The sequence below is a fragment of the Acomys russatus genome, chromosome 32 (genome assembly GCF_903995435.1).
Source record: "Acomys russatus chromosome 32, mAcoRus1.1, whole genome shotgun sequence".
Taxonomy (NCBI): Eukaryota; Metazoa; Chordata; class Mammalia; order Rodentia; family Muridae; genus Acomys; species Acomys russatus.
In genome coordinates this window covers 33,102,014-33,122,789 of record NC_067168.1, presented here as the reverse complement: position 1 = coordinate 33,122,789, position 20,776 = coordinate 33,102,014, and the positions used below count along the sequence as shown (strand labels likewise).

General features: G+C 47.0%; 1 protein-coding gene across 1 annotated transcript; it reads right to left on the bottom strand.

Moving 5' to 3' along the window:
- Window positions 1-17,503: 17,503 nt before the first annotated feature.
- On the bottom strand, window positions 17,504-18,516 carry Iqcf6 (IQ motif containing F6). Its single transcript, XM_051140388.1, has 2 exons — window positions 18,445-18,516; window positions 17,504-17,872 (listed from the first exon to the last, which is right to left on the bottom strand). The coding sequence occupies exons 1-2, from the start codon at window positions 18,514-18,516 to the stop codon at window positions 17,504-17,506; spliced, it is 441 nt and encodes a 146-aa protein (XP_050996345.1).
- Between the last annotated feature and the right edge of the window lie 2,260 nt (window positions 18,517-20,776).

Genomic DNA, 20,776 nt, shown 5'->3' with positions numbered 1-20,776 from the left:
CTGCCTCCTGAGTGCTGGGATTAAAGGTGTGCGCCACCGCGCCCAGCCTCTGCTTGGTTCTTATGTGGGGGGGTTTATGTGTGTTATGCAAGGCAACATGCTACTAACTGAGCTCCATCTCCAGCCTGTGTCTTTTTGCTGTGAAGTGTGTGTGTGTGTGTATGTGTGTGTGTGTGTGTGTGTGTGTGTGTGTGTGTGTGTGTGTACATGGTGCTTTGTCTCTATATAGGGTTTCTTTTTTGTTTGTCATTGTTTTTTTGCTAGCGGTGGTAGGTTTTTTGAGGTGGGGGTTGGTTAGAGACAAGGACTCGCTACTCCCTGTGTAGCCCTTGGTTGACCTGGAACTCACTATGTGGTCCAGGCTGGCTTTAAACTCATAGAGATCCACCTGCCACTGCTTCCCAAGTGCTGGGATTAAAGGCGTGCATGTAGGTTTTCTGCACCACATGCATGCAGTGCCCACAGAGGCCAGAAGAGGGTGTCAGATCCCCTGGGACTGGAGTTACGGATGGTTGTGAGGTGCCCTGTGGGTGCTGGGAATTGAACCCCAATCCTCGGGAAAAGCAGCTAGTACTCAACTGTTGAGCCATCTCGCCAACCCCATTACTAAAACAAACAAACCAACAAAACAAAAACCTTCTGACTTGGGGGATTTCCTTCAGAGTTCCACTATTTGTCACTATTTGTCACACTATTTGTGTATAGATTCTGGGCTGTGCCCAGTGCAGCCACCAAGGCATTGGTATGGAGGCTGAAAGGGGTCAACTGTCCTCCCTGAAAGGAGCCACTGATGGATGGCCAGCACCCTCTAGAGTGATCTGGTCCTCTAGGAGATGGTTTCCCTCACTGATCCACCTACAGGACGGGGTGAGAAGGGGGGCACTGACAGTGGACCTTTCCTGACTGGCTGACAGGAATTTGGACAAGCCAGAGCCAGGGTGAGTATTTGATACAAAAGGGAAACACTAGCAGGCATGGGAGTGGATGTTGCCTGTTCACAGGTGCATACGAAACCAGAAAGGTGCCCACAAGGAAGGGATGGGGCTGGAGAGGCCATCTGTGGATGTCACCAAAAAAGAGTCCTTCCCAGTCTGTGGAGAGCTTCTGGCCTGAAGGATTGGTGGCTGAGCCTGGCATCTCCCATATTTGCCTTCTGAAACTAACCAGTAGAGGGCTCCAAGGCCCAGCTTCTGCTCCCTGGGCAGGCCTCAGCAGCCTCCCAGTGCCTAGAGGGCGCTGGGCTGGAAGAACAGGGCTACTCCAGGCAGGGCATCGGTAGCTCACAGGGACAAAGTCATGTGTGAGAAAACCAGCCAGAGACATTTATTTTTTCAAGTGAACTAATTTGCATCAGTGGGCTGGTGAGTCTCCGGAAAATGTGGGTTAACAATTTTTTAAAGTAGAAACACAGGAGGGTGGGGCCAGGAGAAGAGGAGGGAGGGGGCTGCCATCTGGATGTAAAGTGAATAAATAAATAAATTTAATAAAACAAACAGAAAAGTAGAAACAAAGATGAAAAACAAAACAAAACAAACCTTCAAGTCAGGCGTGGCATTGCACACCTATAATCCCAGCACTTGGGAGGCAGAGGCAGGCGGATCACTGTGAATTTGAGGCCAGCCTGGTCTACAAAGTGAGTCCAGGACAACCAAGGCTACACAGAGAAGCACTGTCTTGAAAAACAAACACAAAAGAAGAAGAGAAAAAGAAAACTTCAGGGATGGCTTCTTCTCAGCCAACACGATAGAAAAATGGTCTTTTCAGCTAGCTGTGGCGGTCATAAACAGAAAACACTTTCTCTTTCTTTCTTTCTCTCTTTCTTTCAAGTATAGATATATGTCCCACACCGTGTTTGCAAAATACCTATACTAAAAATCTTTGTTTTTTAGACAAAATAACTTTTCTCATTTAACCTAGGACTCTTGTATTTTCATTTGTTCATATTGCCGACACATTTAGAATAGCCAGAATAGAGGTGCTGGTCCCAGAGAACCCAGGCCCGTTCCCAAGGAACAGCCACCAGGGCGCTGGGAGCAGCGATTTCGGTTTCCAACATGTTGTTGTTGTTGTTGTTGTTGTTACTTTTCCTGAATCTTCCTGCCATCCTCCATCGAGAGTGGATTCCATTTCACTCTGAACTCCCGAGAAAGCTGAGTGCCCTTGTTTGTATCACTCAGGGGTTTTCCTTTTAAAGTAATAAAATAAAAAATAATATTGGTTTTAATGGTAATTTGTACTGATATATACTAGGCCTGGGCACACAGCTAAGCAAAGACTATCTTATGGTGGAGAATCTGTCTGTTGGTGCCACCATCTAAAGGGAAGAAGAGCCAGAGGTCTAGGAATCTAGAGAGAAACACAAGAAATGGGTGGAGAATTCCTAAGGCCCAGTTCTCTCACGTGCCCACTACACCCGTTTTTCCCTGCGCTGGTGGGTACAGGCTTTGCGATTATAGAACATGGCCACCCCCTCCCCACCCTGTAGTATTGCGGCAGTGAATCTTTGTGCGTGCATGTAAGAGCACGCACATGTACATGCCTGCTGAGGTCGTAGGTCACTTTAGATGTCATTCCTCAGGAAGTTTCTGTCTTGTTTGCGGGGCGGGGGGGGGGGGGGGGGGGGGGGCAACGTAACCTAAAAAAAATCACTGACAATAGGCTGGTGAGTCCCAGGACCTGCCTGTCTCAGTGCTCCCACTGCTGGGATTACAAGCGCAGCCACCACACTGGCTTGTTGCCTGGGCTAAGGATTGAATGCAGGCCTACATGCTTGTGTCACCAACACTTCCCTAGCCAAACTAGCTCCCTAGCCATGGGCAATAAAGCCTGGTGTTTGCCTGTCAACTCTCAACTCTTACCACAGATAATGAAGAACACGCCTTGCCATCTCTCACCCCAAGTCCCACTTCCAGTTCTCAGTGGCCTGGGTTTATGTCTCCAGTGCTGCATCCCACAATCTACCTCCCGCAGAGCTTGGCATCTCTCCTTGAAAAGGGGCAGGAGCACAGGGCTCTGATGGGTTTGTTTATGCTCAACACAGAGTCCTCAATGTAGCCTGCTCATTCTGGGGTCTGAGGACCAGATATACCAAACGTTTGTGATTCGTCCCCGGAATTGTCCACCATGGTGAGCTGACCGCCTGAATGACACCATTGCATCTCGAAGAGCCAGAGTTTGCGTGTGTCGGTGTTTCACTGATGGCTTTGTTCAAAGACCCTCCCAGCTCTACATCTCTCCTGTATCCAACCCTTGCTCTGGTCCTGTGACAAGAGCAAGGAGGCCCTTCATTCTATCTTGTGGATATGTATCGTACCAAACTGTAAGTCACGGAACTTGTGGAAGAGTGACTCAAGCATCTCTAGTACCCCGAGTCCTGGTATGGCAGAGTAGGGGGATGGTTGCATCACAAGGGCAGTTCTGATGATGGATGCTTCCCCACATTCTAGCTCTGTCCAGGAGCATAGCCCTAAGGCACCATTTCTATCCAAGGAGCGGTATGGCGATGTACTGGGCAAAGGCATGAGGACCAAAGAGAATGGCATGGAGTCAGGGATAAGAACCAAACCCTTCCACCTCCAGCATCCTGGGAGAACATGTCCCCGAGTGGCACTCAGGTGCACACACCTTCCCCATGCTATCCCATTCCAACTAACCTGTCTTGCCTCCCCTGCTAGTGGGAAGCTCACGGGCAGGAAGGGAAAAGAGGTTTTGCCAAGGGCCTCAAAACCCTCTGAAACTGTCTCCACTGTCAACAGAGAGGATGGTGGTGATGGTGATGATGGGGGGTGATGATGGTGGTGGTGAAGATGTTGGTGGTAGTGATAGTGATGAGGTGGTGATGGGATGGGGATGATGGTGATGGGATGATGATGATAGTGGTGGTGGTAGTAATGGTGATGGTGATGATGGTGGTAAAGATGGTGAAGATGGTGGTAACAGTGGTGAGGATGGCATGGGGATGATGATGATGATAATGATAGAGACAGCATCTCATTATGTAGCCCTGACTGTCCTGGAATTCTCTGTGTAGGCCAGGCTAGTCTTGAACTCAGAGATCTGCCTACCTATCTCTCCTAAGTGCTAGGATTAAAGGATGCTCCACCATTCCTAGGGTTGCTTTTTTTTTTTTTTTTTTAAGAAACCCCACTTTTTCCAGTATATGCTCCATGTAAACAGTTTAAGCCTTGTATAAAAGTATAAAAAAGAAAATTAAAGTATTACCTCAAGTTTCATGATTCAAATATAACCGTCATTAACATTTCTGGTACAGCACGCTAGACATATTTCTATGCATTTTTACAGATAGGAGAGATAGAAATACTCTCATAAAAATGGGATCATGCCATATGTCTATTTTTTTTTTTTTTAGTAGATGTAATTTTACTTGACTCTAATTGAAGAAAATGAATCTGAAGTAAAATTGGAAGGAATTCTTGAATTTTACATACATTTCTTCACCACAAAAGATGTTTCCCTCCCAGAAGGAGCCCTCTAAGCCTAAGAAAAGAGCTAGTGTGACATTTGCTGGTAAACATTCCTTCAGTCTCTGGAGTTTGACTCGTTGTCAAACTTCTTGCAGTCTTGAAGGAATGACTCACCTTCAGGGGCACACTGGGGGTGCCCTGATACTCTCAGGTTCACACACACAGGGCACAGGTCCTGGGGCCTCCCCAGCCTGTCATTTTGGCAGTGCTGCCACAGTCAACCATGGGAGTGAGGCAGGCTGGGACGTCACCACTGTGGAGGAAGGGGCTTCCGTCTTCACAGTGCCACTTCTCTTCTGATTCCTTCGAGAGACTAGAGAGGTTTTTTTTTTTTTTTTTTTTTTTTTTTTTTTTCCTTATTCATTTCCCTTCATGTTTTTGGTCTTTCATGAATTAGTCTCTTGGTATGTCACGAGGTGGGAATCAATGTTAGTCTCAGTGGCACAATTCCTCAGCTCCTCCAGCGTTTGCAGACTGAGGTGCCTCACATGGCTCGGGCAGACTCTGTTGTGCCTCGGTGGTTTACATGTTTATCCCAAGAGAAATCACTGTGTCAAAATCCTACAGCTTTAGAGTAAGTCTCCAGATGAGGAAGGCTCAGGCTCTTTGGCTTTCTCCTTTCTCTGCCCAAGACTCCTTTGGTCTTTCCAGGTCTTTACATTTCAACATAAATTTTCACACCAGCCCTTCCAACTATGGGGGGGGGGTAAATGAATTTATAGACAACTGTAATCTTAACAGTACTGTCATTCAGTTCCCAGGCTTGGCATGCTGGCTTTATTTTGGCCTTAACTTCAGTGCTATTTTCTAGTTTCCACTGTTGCGGTTCCACGGCCATCACACTTTTTCCAGTTGTTTTCTGCTAGTGCATTAATGTACAATTGATTCTTGAAATTGTGGTAAATTATAAATGACAAAAAATTACCACTTCAACTATGTTTCAACACACCACATAATTATCCTCCTGTGTGTGAGGTTTGGAAGACCTCTCTCAGCAGTCTTGGAAGGGATGATACATTATCATCGACTATAAACATGCTCAAACCGAAACTGCCTACCCTTTAAACAACAGTTTCTCCTCCCCCTACTGCCAGCCCCAAGCCCTAGCTGTAACCATTTTACTTTGCTTCTTGGAGATTTTTTTTTTTTTAAAGGCTTTTTATTTTGTTTTGTCTTGCTTTGTTTTGTTTTTGAGACTGTATCTCCTGTTGCCCAAGCTGGCCTAAACTTGCTGTGCAGCCAAGGTTGACCTTAAGCTCTGGCTCCTCCTGGCTCCACCTCCCAAGTGCCAGGCTTACAGACAAGCATCACCACGTCTTCTTCTGCTTCTATTTGCTTTTGCTGTTTTAGATTCCACTTACAGATGAGGTCCTGCCGTGGTCCTCTTTGTCTGACTAGTCCCTTGCATTTAGATGTGCACCAGGCTCATCTCCATTGTAATAAACAGCAGGATTTCATTCCTGCTTGTGGCTGAATAACAGTCTATTGTCTATAAACATCTCATTGGAAAAGCACATTTACTATTCATTTGTAGATAGTTAGGTTAATTTCATATCTTGTAAATAATGCTTCAGGGAACACAACGCAGGATCAGGAGCCTCCTCCCTCCCATTCTCTCTTATTCTTTTGTTTGGTTGGTTTTGGTTTTTCTTTCTTCTTTTCTTCTCCTTCCTTCCTTCCTTTCTTTTCTTTTTCAAAACAGGATCTCACTGTCACTCTGGCTGCCCTCAAACTCACGGAGATCCTCCTGCCTCAGTCTCTCGAATGCTTGGATCATAGGTGTGTGCCACCATTCCTGGCCTTCAGATATCTCTTCGATGTGCTAATTTTATTTCCCTTGGGTATACTCCAAGATGTTATATTGCTAAATCTATATATGGTTCCATTTTTCCATGGCAGTTTTCCCACCAACAGTGTATGAGGAATCTGTTAATCTCTCCCTCACTGGCTCTCATTACCCTTTTATGCGCCATTCTAACATGTGAGAGGTAGTAACGCTGGTTTTTGTTTGCATTTCCTTGATGATTAGTGAAGTTTGGTAGTGGTTATGTTTTCATTATAGATGGCTATGTTTGGGTTGCGAGCCTAGCCTTTAACAGCTGAGCCATCTCCCCAGCCTGCCTGTTACGCTTTCATCTGGGAAATATCTAGTCATGGCCTTTGCTCATTTTAAAAATCAAGTTATTTGGGGGGGTTGGTTCAGTTGGTGAAGTAGTTGCTGAGCTAACACATGGACCTGAGTTCAGATCCCTGGCACTTCTGTAAAAAGCTAGGTACATTAGTGCCTAGCTGTAATCTTAGTGTTGGGGAGGCAGAGACAGGAGGACCCCTGGGGGCTGCTGGCCAACTGGTCTGTCTGCATCAATGAGTTCTAAGTTCAGTGAGAGACACTGTCTCAAAAAGCAGGTTGGAGCCGGGCGTGGTGGCACATGCCTTTAATCCCAGCACTCGGGAGGCAGAGGCAGGCGGATCGCTGTGAATTCAAGGCCAGCCTGGTCTACAAAGTGAGTCCAGGATGGCCAAGGCTACACAGAGAAACCCTGTCTCGAAAAAACAAAAACAAAAACAAAAACAAAAAAAAGAAAGCAGGTTGGAGAATGACAGAGGAAGAGGAAGGCCACTCAGCATCAACGTCAGGCCATGAGCATGGTCATCTTACCCATGCATGGGCTCCCTCCCTCCCTCCCTCCCTCTCCCCCCACACCCCTCATACATACACACACACACACACACACACACACACACACACACACACACACACACACACCAAATAAATTTAAAATTTTTAAAGGAAATCGAGTCATTTGCTTTCTTGCTATGCAAATGTATTTTGAGGCCTCTATTCTGTTCGACAATTTGTGCTTTTATGCTGGTACCATACTGTTGTGATTTCTCTCGCCTGAAAGATTTTTAAATTCAGGCACTGTGATACCTCTAGCTTTGTTCTTTTTGATCAAGATAACCATGGGAGTTCAGGATCTTTTGTAGTTTCCTGTGAGGTTTAGAATGTTCCTTTCCTGTGTCTGTGGGAACGGCCCGGCCCGTGTAGGGAGTAGCACTGCACCTGTGGACTATTTCCGCTCGGGAGGGTATTTTAATATGAATTCTTTTAAATTATTGACCATGGCTTGGATTATCTTTCTGTCAAAAATCTCTTTGATCAATGTTTTATGGTTTTCAATGTATTGGTCTTCAACTTCTTTGATTAAAATTACTCCTAGCGAGGCTGGAAAGTTGGCTCAGTGATTAAGAGCACTGGCTGCTGTGGGAAAATGGGGCGGGGAGGAATGGGAGGATACAAGGGATGGGATAAACATTGAGATGTAACAAGAATAAATTAATAAAAAGAAAAAAAGAAAAAAAAAAGAGCACTGGCTGCTCTTCCAGAGGACCTGGGTTCAAATCCCAGTCTCCACATAGCACCTCAAAACTATCTGTAACTCCATTTTCAGGGAATCTGATGCCCTCTTTTAGCCTCTGAGGGTACTAGAAGCTCACGTGGTATATAAGACCTACATGCAGGCAAAACACCAATATGCATAGAATTAAAAACCAAATTAGTCCTAGGAGTTGGAGAGATGGCCTAGTGGCTTTAGAACACTTACTTTTCTTTCAGAAGACCCACATCGGTTCCCAGCACCCACATGGTGACTTGTAACCATAACTCTAGTTCCAGCGGATCCAACTCCCTCTTTTGGTATCTGTCAACAATCGGGTACAGGCGCACATGGATGCCTGTACACACACTCAGGAAATCTCACATGTACATATAACACGAACATAAATACATATTTGAAAACTTCTCCCTAAACACATTTGGTATGATAGTGCGGTGGAGTTTGGGCAGGAATTCACCGTTAGCGACTAGAAATGCTCATATGTTGACTTCGGAAGCGTGCTCAGAGCTCCCAGAGGAGGTGTGGAGACACTTGCACACTCTTGCCTGTGGAGGGAGTCTATCTTCTTCATTGAGCACTCAGGGAGTGGAAAGGGAGGAGAGGAACACCCTGCTCACTGGCCAGCTCATCCTGTGCTGGGGGGCGGGGGTGGCTATACATCACAGGCAGGGCACCCTACCTCCATGCAGTAGCCTGCAAAACTTTACTGCACCCGTTTAGAAGTCTCCCAGGGTTTTTTGGTTGGCTGTTTTGGGGGGTTTTGTATATAAGATGGCATTGCCTGCAAGCAGAGACCATTCTTTTTTCTTCCTTCCTGCTTCCAAAGCCCTTCATGTCTTTCTCTAGCTTAGCTGTGCTGGCGAAGGCTTCCAGCTGATTACATTCAGTTGATAAGCTGTTGAGTTCACTCTGCCCTTTTCACTTCTGGCTCTGGCTCTCCTGGATAGATGTGTGTTTAAGCCCTGGAGTCTAATACTGTGGATTCATCTTTTCCCTGGCCAGTCCCTCAGCTTTTGCCTCATGTACTTTGATGCTCTGTTGTTAAGCCTACACACATCAGAGATTGCTGCGTTTGTTTCTATTTTGTTTTGTTTTCAGGACAGTGTTCTGTGGACCCTGAGATGGACTCAAACTTGCTGTATCATCATGTCCAGGACTTTTGGGTTGTTTGTTCCATTTTTGTCACAGCAAAGAAGAGCTGAATAGTGTAGGAGATTTGCACGTAAGTGCACCTAGAAGTATGGTTTACTGATTCCCTAGGCAAGCCATTGAGATGGCTCAGGGGGTGAAAGACCTTGCTGTGCAGACCACATGGACCTGACTTCAAACCCCAGATACCATGGTAAAAGGAGAGAACCAATTCTGACACAAGGACTGCCCTTTACCACATAACACACACACACATAATAATAATAATAATAATAATAATAATAATAATAATAATAATAATAATAATAATAATAATATCTCCTAGGCATATCTCAATATAATTAATCTGACAAGATTAGCCAAAAAAAAAAAAAAAAAAAAAACTACTCCTTGCCAATTTGCCTTTTTTTTTTCTTTTTGAAATCGGGCTTCTCTGTGTAGCCCTGGTTGTCCTGGAACTCACTCTGTAGACCAGGCTGGCCTCAAACTCATGGGGATCTACCTGCCTCTGCCTCCCTAGTGCTAGGATTAAAGGCGTGTGCCACCACCTCCCAGCTTCCTACACCACTTTGTAATACCAGCTGAACTCAAATTCATGATAATCCTCCTGCATTGGCCTCTGAAGTGCTGGTCTTGCAGGTCTGAGCCACCACACCTGGTTCCTTATTTGTTCTGTTCTGTTAAAACAAACAAACAAAAAACATGATCTCACTATCTAGTCCCAGATTGACTTTGAACTCCTGCCTCAGCGTCCTGCATTACTGGTGTGTCTGCCTATAGGCATAAGGTTATTGTGTGATTCAAATGCTGATTTCTGTACCTCTTATTGCAATCCTCATTCTGAGAATCTCCTGTCTCAATGTTTCGCCAGTTGTCCCCTGATATGCCAATAAATCAGCTTACAGCCAGTTGCTGAGCAGAATAGGACTGGACATCAAGGAGGAAGTAAGGGATTGAGCCACAGACAGAGGTCCAAGAGCAATCAAATGAAGAAGCTGGAACAGAGAAAGCTACAAGGTGCAAACGTCTCTGAGATGTGCTCTGGGAGGAAACCAAATTAGCTTAGAGGGTTAAGAAGAGAATAATAACTGCTCAGTTATTGTGATGTGAAGCTTATTATTAAACAAATATAAGAGAGTGTGATAACCCAGTTAAGAGAGAAACTGAGAAACACACACAGTTTTATAAAGTTAACCTTAAGATCTGCCCCCTCCCATCAGCTGTGGGGATAGTTTTCAGTGTTTCCATCCTTGATTTCCTGGAACTGTGGTTGGAATTGGCTGGTGTCTTATTTAGATTTTTATATCTATATTTATCATTGAGAATGCCCCGGTTCTCTTTTTGTAACACACTTGTCAGGCCATGCCTTTGTCACAGAGCGCTGTGCTGTGCTATGGCGCTTTCCACTCTAATACTTAGAGTCAGCTGCTGACTTGCACATTGTAGATCCTGTCTTGTTAAACTCTAATTTTCCTTTGTGTCTGTGTGTGTGTGTGTCTATGCCACATGTGTGCACATGTATACAGTGTCCAGAAGAGGGCGTTGGGGTTACACGTGTACAGGTGGCTCTTAAATGATGTGGGTGCTGGGACCTGAGCTCTAGTCCTCTGCAAGAGCAGCAAGAACCCTTAACCACTGAGCCATCTCTCCAGCCCCATAAAACCTATCTTGGCAGTAAAGGATACCATTGCCTTCGGTGCTCATTTTACCCTTTAAAGGCACGTGTTCGTGTTTCCCTGCGTTTGTGTATGTTTCTTAAAATAAAAACATTAATTAGGGCCCTTACAAGTCCCATTGAAGAATCAGGTGACATAATGCTTGGAAGCCCAGTTCTGGAACCAGGCACTACATTTCGGCCTTGGCAGCATTCCCTCTTGCCCATCTGGGATGCTTTGTTCTTCAGCTTCCTCCCATCTCAGTCTTCATCAATACTTGTGTTCCCTTTTCTAGGAGATGGTCCTCTCTCTCTCTCTCTCTCTCTCTCTCTCTCTCTCTCTCTCTCTCTTTTTTTTGTTTTGTTTTGTTTTGTTTGTTTGTTTTGTTTTTGAGACAGGGTCTCTCTGTGTAGCCTTGGCTGGCCTGGACTCATTTTGTAGACTAGGCTGGCCTCGAACTCACAGCAATCCGCCTGCCTCTGCCTCCCGAGTGCTGGGATTAGAGGTGTGCACCACCGTGCCCAGCTAGATGGTCCTCTCTTATCCTGATGGCTCCTCGCCTGCTCTTCATGACTGTGTGAGCTTTGGGGGATGAGAGTAATTGGTTTGCGTTCATTTTCTTCTGTCTCCAGAGATGACTAAATGTGTTCTAAGACAGGCTTCTTCCTGTGTTACCTTTCAGATCTTTAGTTTCAGCCTACAGCTTCCTTCAATTTCAGGTGTGTCCATTATAAACAACATATGGTTAGATTAAAAAAAAAAAAACAAGACGTGGTTCTGTTAGTAGATGAATTTTACCGATTTCCAGTGAATACAGTCTAATTCCCATTTGGTTTTCTTTCTTTCTTTCTTTCACCTTTTCTTCATTTTAGCAGAGGTTGATAATCTGCTTAGGGACACCAATCTGTTCACAAGAATTCTTGTTTTCTTCAGCCACACAGGAAGCTGATAATTCATTTCTCCCAACTGAGCCAATAAAGTGGGGATAAAGAGGCCAGAGACACAGGTTATACTCATCATTCAGGTTCAAGCCCCAGCACTCGAGAAGAGATTTGGGAGATGGCTCAGTCGGGGAAGTGTCTTCTGCGTGACTGTGAGGTCCTGAGCTCAGACCCCCAGTACCTATGGCTCTGTAGCTCCAGTAATGGGAGGCAGGAGCAGATGGATCTCCAGAGCTCTTTGGCCAGGCTCAGAGAGAGACTCCATCTCAACAATAAGGACGACAATTGAGGAAGGTACCTAACATTGACTTCTGGTCTCCACGTATGCTTGCATGCACACATGCACATACCCACATGAACACATGCCTAGAAGAAGACAAGAAAGAGGAAGAGGAGGAAGAAGAAGGAGGAGGAGGAGAAGAAGAAAAGACGACGACACCACCACCACCACTATGCATGCATGCGCATGCGCACACACGCTAACTGGAAAATAGAAGTGAAATGTGTCATTTCCAAATGACAGGTAAGAATTGGCAAGTTCTTTTTTTCCACCTCTCCCTTCCCATTAGCGTAAGTACAGTCACAGGAGCTGGCATGCCCACACACGGCATGGCATGGGGAGGAGTGACCAGGAACACCGAACAAACATGTGGAGGAGAGCTGCTGCCTGAAGCCCAGCAGGCTTTGTGTGAGGAGAAATGCAGGACTGGGTCACAGCAGAATCTAGCCTGTTAGCCAGAATTCAGTCATGGTGGCAATGGCAGTCCACGTGGCTCGGAGGGTCATGTAACAGTTCTAGCCAATGGATCCTAAGAGGAGGTAGCCGGGCATGTGTGCTTCATAGGTAAGGTCTTTAAAGGAATTAACTCTGGATACAAACAGTTCCTCCTTTTGCCCTCCCTCTCTTTCTAAAGCATAACATGGGTGTTGGAACTACAGGAGTCACTTGGACAGCGAGAAGTCTTGGATTTATCCTAGAGGAACCATGGGCCACAAGGACAGAATGGGACCCTGCAGACACCATATGTGGCGCCTACTCTCTGGACTTGCCATGCCTGAGTTTCATTCTGGGAGGGGAAAACAAATTTCTGCTTTGTTTTCAGTCAGTAATTTGGGGGTTTCTGTTTACCATTCAATTTTTTTTGTGGAAGCTTTAAACATTTCAGAAGTGGGGTGAGGAGGCCTCCCCAACTTCAACCACCACCAACTCATGGCCGCTTGTGTCTAACTCACGTCCCCTGTATTAGTCACTTTCCTTGTTTTGTGACAAAATTCCTGACAAAGGCAGCTTAGAGGAGGAAGTACTTCTTTGGCTCTCAGTCTGAGAGGCATCAGTCATCACGGTGGGCAGTGCACGGCAGAGGAAGTGATGTGTCTGTTCACGTTGTGTCTGCAGTTGGCAAGCGGAGGGAGCTGAGCCCCAATGCTCACCTTCTCCTTCCTGTTCAGTCCACGGCCTCCGCTCCTGGGGTGGTGCTGTCTGCACTCAGCATGGGGTTTCCCTCCTTAGTAAGACCTCTCTAGAAACAGCAGCACAGACACATCCAGAGATGTGTCTCCTTCGTGGTCCTGAGTCCAGCAGTTGACAACGTTAACCATTCAAGTCCTGATTTCCCCTTCTTGGGTTGGTTCTTACAGTTGGCCCTACATCTCTCCCAGATGCCATGTTATTCTCTGCCCACTCCAGCAGGTGAAAGTCCTGGTGCCTCTCACTTCACCCCCACTTTTTTCTTTCTTTTTTTGGGGGGGGGGGTAGAGATCCACCTGCCTTTGTCTCCCGAGTGCTAGGATTGAAGGCATGCACCACCACTCCTGCTCTTTCTTTCTTTTTTAAAAAAATATTGGTAAGCCGGGCATGGTGGCGCACACCTTTGATCCTAGCAGTCAGGAGGCAGAGGCAGGTGGATCATTGTGAATTCAAGGCCAGCCTGGTCTACAAAGTGAGTCCAGGATACCCAAAAGTACACAGAGAGACCCTGTTTCAAAAACAAAAATGAAGACAACCAATTACTCTCATCCCCCAAAGCTCACACAGTCGTGAAGAGCAGGCGAGGAGCCATCAGGATAAGAGAGGACCATCTAGCTGGGCACGGTGGCGCACGCCTCTAATCCCAGCACTCGGGAGGCAGAGGCAGGCGGATCGCTGTGAGTTCAAGGACAGCCTGGTCTACAAAGTGAGTCCATGATAGCCAAGGCTACACAGAGAGACCCTGTCTCAAAAACAAAACAAACAAAAAGAGAGAGAGAGAGAGAGAGAGAGAGAGAGAGAGAGAGAGAGAGAGGACCATCTCCTAGAAAAGGGAACTCAAGTATTGATGAAGCACAGCTTTGGCGGTGGCCAGAAACCTTTTGCCCTTTGAGTACGCTCTAGATCCTCTCTATTTGCTTCTAGATGTTTCATCAGACAAACTCAATTTTCAGAGGCGTAGCTGACCAAAGACGACGTTTATTTAATGTCTCATATAACTTAGGACTTGCTTTGTGCCCGGCCTTGAACTCTTTTGATCCTCTTTCCTCCACTTCCCAAGTTCGGGGACGGGCACGCACCACCATGCCCAGCTTTGTGCATGCTAACAAGCACTCTGCCGGCTGAACCACACACCTCAGCCTGACCAAAGGCTCCTGTCTGGACACCAAACATTTCCCCCTGATGGGGTGCGCATGGGAATCATGTTCCATCCAGTCAATGTACCTGGGATGACGTGGCAGTGGCTGCGACCACCTCACCCTGGATTGGTATGTGTGACACAGAAAAGCAAGAGATAAAGGTGGTGACCTTGGAGCTGCGTGATGTATCAGGGGAGAAACCTGAGACTCTGGGGGCAAAGAGATGGAAATGCCACCCGAGGAGCCATTGCATGAGGGGCCTTCAATGTGCAGGATACTTTACTTACTTAAGAATCCTATAGTCTGAGCCAGTCTGAGGGATAATAGCTCTCTTTACTAAAAGGAGGGCAAACTGGGGCGTATACCTCTTAGTAATGCATATGTCACCAGGGGAAGGAACACCAATGAGGTTCCAGGTCCTCCCAGCGCACCCTTGGGCTCACCCCTGTCCTGAAGCTGCAAACGTACCTTTTCCCTCCACTAAGTGTTTCAGCGCATATGTTCTCAAGAGGCATTCTTTATGGGGTTCGGCTCTCAGCAATGGTAAGGATCTGCAGGGGGTTGTGGGATCTGCCTTTAAATGTCTATCCCTTAACCCCGGCCCCGCTGAGGAAAGGTGGCTTATTTGAACACCTGACATTGGCCACAGGTCTTTCAATTCCTCTGCCTTGGGACTCTCCAACACACCCTTAGTTTTTCTTGTTATTTGTTTGTTTTGTTTTGTTTTTGTTTTTGTTTTGAGACTGGGTTTCTCTGTGTCAGCCTTGGCTGTCCTGGATTTGCTTTGTAGACCAGACTGGCCTCGAACTCACAGTGATCCATCTGCCTCTGCCTCCCGAGTGCTGGGATTAAAGGTGTGCACAATCCAGCACACCCTTATAGTCCCAGACTATGTGTGGTTCCTCAGGACCTCTGAGCACTGGCAGGACACCAGATGCGGTAGTTAAAACCTTGGGTCTTCATCCTTCTGGGTCTAGCCTTTGAGCCTCTGTTGTTTGGACCGGTGTGCTTTCATCTTCCCGCTCTACGCCCGGTAGAACAAGAGGTCCTGTCTATCCTGTCTACTGCCCCCTCCACAGCACCCGAACCAGGAAAAGCTGTGTCTTTCTGCTGCCAAATGTTTCTGACCCAGGGTGGCCTCCCTCCTGAGCCTCACTTCCCTTAGCACTCTTGGGTCTTTGCAGAGCTTGAAGCCTTGATGACCCTGAGCCTGCTTGCTTCACGTTGGAATTCTATAGGAATTCCAGGTCTCCAGGTCAGATTGCACAGGCTCGTTGAAAAGCATTGAACTCAGCTGTCCCCAGTTGTGGCCAGTTGATGCCCAGGCCTGACACCAGCAAACTTAAGGGAGAATCTCGGGCTGCATGAGGTTTTTTTTTTTTTTAATGGCTTGGGAGAGATCAATGTTCTCTCTGAAGGAGGATCAGAGTCTTCAACCCTTGACATCCCAGGTTTTAAATGCTTCCCACTGTTGGGATGGCAACAGCAAGGCCAGACTAGAAGAACTTCCGTCACTCTCGGCTTTATGCCTTACCCATCTCACCTCACTCGTGGCTGTGAAGAGTGGGAAGAGAGCTGTGCCTGGAGGTGGTTGGGAGGTCTCTTGGAAGAATGACATCCATTCAGAAGGGCAGATGCCCAGATACATCACTGCCATCTGCAGCTACTGGAGGTGATGAGGACAAGCTGAACTCTGAGCCTTTGCTAATCTGGAGGCAACTGCTACTACTACTCAGACACAGATACAGACACAGACACAGAGATTTACAGATACGCATGTATGCACACACACACACACACACACACACACACACACATAAGCACATATATACATATGTACTTGCACATGCAAACACACATACGTGAATACAGACACATACATGCATGTGCACACACACACCTGCATGAGCACATATACACATTTGCACATGCAAACACACAGGAATACACAGACACACACATACACTCACATGTGCACATGCATACATACTTCCGAATGCACACATACTTGCACTCACACAGGGGGAGTTGGGATTGGAACAAACTTTCTCCAGCAACAATACCATGAAGACCCCTGCACCTCCTGCACACCCACCAGCTGCCCTTCCTACTCCCCATGCAGGGCCAACCACCCACAGGTCCTGGGGAGAGGTAGACCTCAGGATTTTAAAACATAATTTATTTATTTTTATTTTATACACTTGGTGTTTTGCCTGCCTGTGTCTGTGGGTGTCGGAGCTTGGAGTTACAGGCAGTTGTGAGTTGCCATGTAGGTGCTGGAAATTGAACCTAGGTCCTCTGGAAGAGCAGTCAGTGCTCTTACAGCTGAGCCATCTCTCCAGCCTCTAGACATCATATTTTTCTTTTAGGATGAAAATTTAGACTCCTGAGGGATCCAGGTGAAAGGCACCTCAAGCTTAGAAACAAAGCAGAAATGATAAGAGGTGAACCAAGACCAGGCAAAGCTAAGGCGGGCAGCAGCCTCTGCAGCTGGCCCATCAGAGGCTGGCAGTCTGAGGAAGGATCAGCACAGCTGCTTCTGAGGACAGCAGAATTTGAAGGCTATGAACCCAAGGCCATGGCCTCCAGTCATACCCCGCTTGTGTGTGCACCCCAGCTGCCCCCTCCACTCCCAAGCCATGCCCGCTTCTCTCAGGGAGTGGCCAGCGCAGAGAGAGAAGCCTTGATGTTCAGCCTCAGAGGACACAGGCAGCAGTCACAGCTGCTGCCTCTCCACTCAGCTCTGGCCTTCCCCAGGGCTGTCTCTGGAAGACAGCCTTCCCCACAAGCCCGAGGAACACATGTGTGTGCTGCTGCTGCTCCACTGAGGTGTGCTGTCCTCCTGAGCCCCTGCCAAGCTCCGTGCTGGCCCTCAGGGTCCTATTGTTCAGGCTGTGGAATCCCTGTTTTCCCAGTTGGCCCTGCCACAGCCAGGCCCTCTGGAGCTGAACTCTGAATGGATGTGTTTAGGCAGGAGCCACAGAAGAGAGAAGCCATGGCTTACTCCCATGGTGGAGGGAACCCCAATCCATCAACACCTGGCCTGAGCTTTGCAGTCCCTTTGTGCAAAAGGGGCAAAGTGTGACATTAGGAGCAAGGGCCCAGGATGGGTCTCTGCAGACATGGGCACTGCTCCGTACCAGGGAATCTTTCTGAATGGAAGTTAGGGGCTGCAGTTCTCTGTGGCTGCAATATCCACAGGGTGAGTCTCTGGTCAGTAAGTGTCTTTATTGGGAGGGAGATCCAGCCCCCCTGGCTTTGCCGGCACCCTAGGCCATAAGGATTTCGATATCAAGCGCCAGCTGGCTGGCTCTGACCTCATAGTGGCCCTGGATCTTGCCTCGGGTTTGCCTGGCATGCCAACGCCAGCGTGACTGGATGGTGCAGGCCGCTTGGCGCGCCTGGAGGAATCGTCTGCGGGCCTGCCACATGCGAACCTGCGCCTGCACCTTCACCACTGCCCACTCCTGGCAGGTGTAGAGTTTCAGTGCCAAGCGCCGTCTCTGCTCCAACATCTTGGTTTGCATTGACCTCCACCAGCACTGGATGGCCCATGCTCCAAGGGCTGCGTGCAGTAGCGCTCGGCGGACCATGTTGCCACGCCACCATGACTGAATCCTTATGACTGTCTTCTCTAACTGATTGGGGGGGTGGGGGGGAGGGGAGGAAAAACGGGGAGACGTTCAGTGGAGCTCTGTGCCATTCATCTCCCTACTCCGTACTTGGGAGGGAAGGGGACCTGGCCTGGACTGTCCCGCCATCTTGACTCTAGACTGTCCCCCCCCCAGTTCATCTTATTTTTCAACCCCCCCCCACACTGTACTGACTGATTCTGTGTTGTTAACTTGAAACAAGCAAGAGTCATCAAAAAGAAAAGAGCGTCAGCTGAGGACAGGCCTCTGAGATCCACCTGTAAGGCGTTCTCTCAATTAGTGATCAACAGGGAAACCCAGGCCATGGTGGGAGGTGCCATCCCTGGCCTGGTGATCTCGAGTTCTGTAAGGAAGCAGGCTGAGCAAGCCAGTAAGCAACCCCTCTCCATCAGCCCCTGCCTCCAGGCTCCAGCCCTGCTTGAGTTCCTGTCCTGACTTCCTCTCATGATGGACTAAGATCTGGAGGCCGAATAAACCCTTTCCTCTCCCCACCTTGCTTTTTGGTCATGGTGTGTTTCATCACAGAAATAGAAACCCTAATTAAGGCACTTACTCACATTTACACACTGGTCATTATCCGCTGGGCAGGTCCCTTCTGAAAGGGCTGTACTCACAGTTTGTACATCCATGGCCCTGGTCTTTAGAGTCCACTTGTCTGTCATTTAGGCTAGCCTGGTTTTCGGCCCCGCCCTCAACTATTAGTCACTCGCCCATCATTGGACTCCACCCACCTTCACAGGAGCCTTCTCACCTCACAGGCCCTGTCTGCCTGCTGTGTTTTTGTTGTTGTTGTTGTTTGTTTTTTGTTTTTGTTTTTTTTTTTTTAATTCCCCTCCCTAGGACCTCCTGGTAGCAGTGGAGTTAGGAAACTTTCAGGTAAGGTGGTGTTAGGTTAGGGCCACTCACAGCCGTTGTAGGTTTGGGAAGGCTCCAATATCAAGGCTTCTGGAAGAGTCCCAGGCAATGTGAAGCAATAGAAGTGTACAATTTTGTCTACATTTTTTAGCTTTGATTAGAGAGGGCCTCGGTCTCTTCTCTAGCCTTCTCTGCCATGCCTCTTGGCGATGTGTATGGAAAGACAGCCTCTTTGGGGGGGATGCAGTGAAGGGAAGGCTGAGCTGGGACAGGGCTGGTTTGGATTAACAGCACAGCCCTGTGTTCGCTGCAGCTGCTCATGTGAGCAGGGACTTCTGCCACCCCTGTCATTCTGCAGCTGCTGTGTTCACTCACTCCATGTCACAGTATGAAGACGTTAAGGACAGAGGTGGTGCTACTGTGACATCAACGTGTTCCTAAGAACCTGGCACCAAAAGTATGGGGATTAGAAAGGAAAAGTAGAGTCTGGAAAATAGAGAGCCAGAAACTTACTGGAGAAAGTTCTTCCTGACTCCAGACACATGATCCCCCAAGCTGAAGATTCTATTTTCATAAATATTTTTTAATTTTTATTTATTTTTACATGTGTGCGCCTGAGTGAATATATGTATACCATGTGCATGTAGGGGCTCGTGTAGGCCAGAAGAAGGCATCCGATCCCCTGAGACTTGAGCTGCGGATGGTTGTGAGCTGCCGTGTGAGTGCTGGGAACCAAACCTGGGTCCTCTGTAAGAACAGTAAGCGTTCTTAATTGCTGAGCCCTTATCAGTGTTTGACTAAAACTGAACTTCTTTGTTGTTGAAAACATACGTGGCAATGCAATAGTACAAATATGAACGTATATGGTTGTTTTTTCTTCACCTTATTTATTTATTTATTTATTCAGTCATTTATATATTATGTATAATGTTTTGCCTGCATGTGTGCCTACAGGCCAGAAGAGGGCACCGCATCTCATTGTGGATGGTTGTGAGCCACCATGTGGTTGCTGAGAATTGAACTCAGGACCTTTAGAAGAGCAGGCAGTGCTCTTAACCTCTGAGCCATCTCTCCAGCCCCCATCTTTTTTTTTTAAATTGGGGACTAAACCCAGAGCCTTCCACATGCTAGTCAAGCACCCCACTGCTGAGCTATATCTCCAGTCATCTTTTTCTCTTTTACTGATGGGAGTTTTGTAAAAATAGAATTTATCAAGATTGGGACTGAAGATTTAGTTCAGTGGGTAAAGTGATCATGCAAACATAAAGACCTGAGAGTGGGTCCTCTCTACCCATGTAAAATGCTGGGCATAGTGGCATGCACCCATAAACCCATAGCTGGGAGAATGGATAAAGACAGAGGAATCCTGAGTGCTCACTGGTAATCCAGCCTAGCTGAAATGGTGAGCTTCTGCTTCAGGGAGAGGCTCTGTCTTAAAGGGAGGATTCAGGGAGGCATCTTAAGAAGTAAAAAAAAAAAAAAAAAAAAAAAAAAGTTGAGCTCTGGGGGCTGGAGAGATGGTTCAGAAGTTAAGAGCACTGCCTGATCTTCCAAAGATCAGGAGTTCAATTCCTAGCAACCAAGTGGTGGCTCACAACCATCCATAACGAGATCTGGTGCCCTCTTCTGGCATAGAGGCAGAATGCTTTAGACATAATAAATAGATACAAAACTAAGTTTAAAAAAGGGGTTGGAGAGATGGCTCAGAGGTTAGGAGTATTGACTGCTCTTCCAAAGGTCATGAGTTCAAATCCCAGCAACCATATGTTGGCTCAAAACCATCTATAATGAGATCTGTATACATAATAAATAAGTCTTTTTAAAAATAAGTAAAAAAGAAATTGACCTCTGGCCTCCACATGTGCAAGCAGCTTACACACACACACACACACATGGTTTTTAAAAGAATTCTCAGAATCTCTGATTATTGGGCCAAGCCCAGGAAGGAGAGTAGTAATATAAAAAAAATCTCATGTTTTAAGCATGCCAGGTGTCAATGATAAATTTTTTCAGAAAATGATATAAAATGGAGGA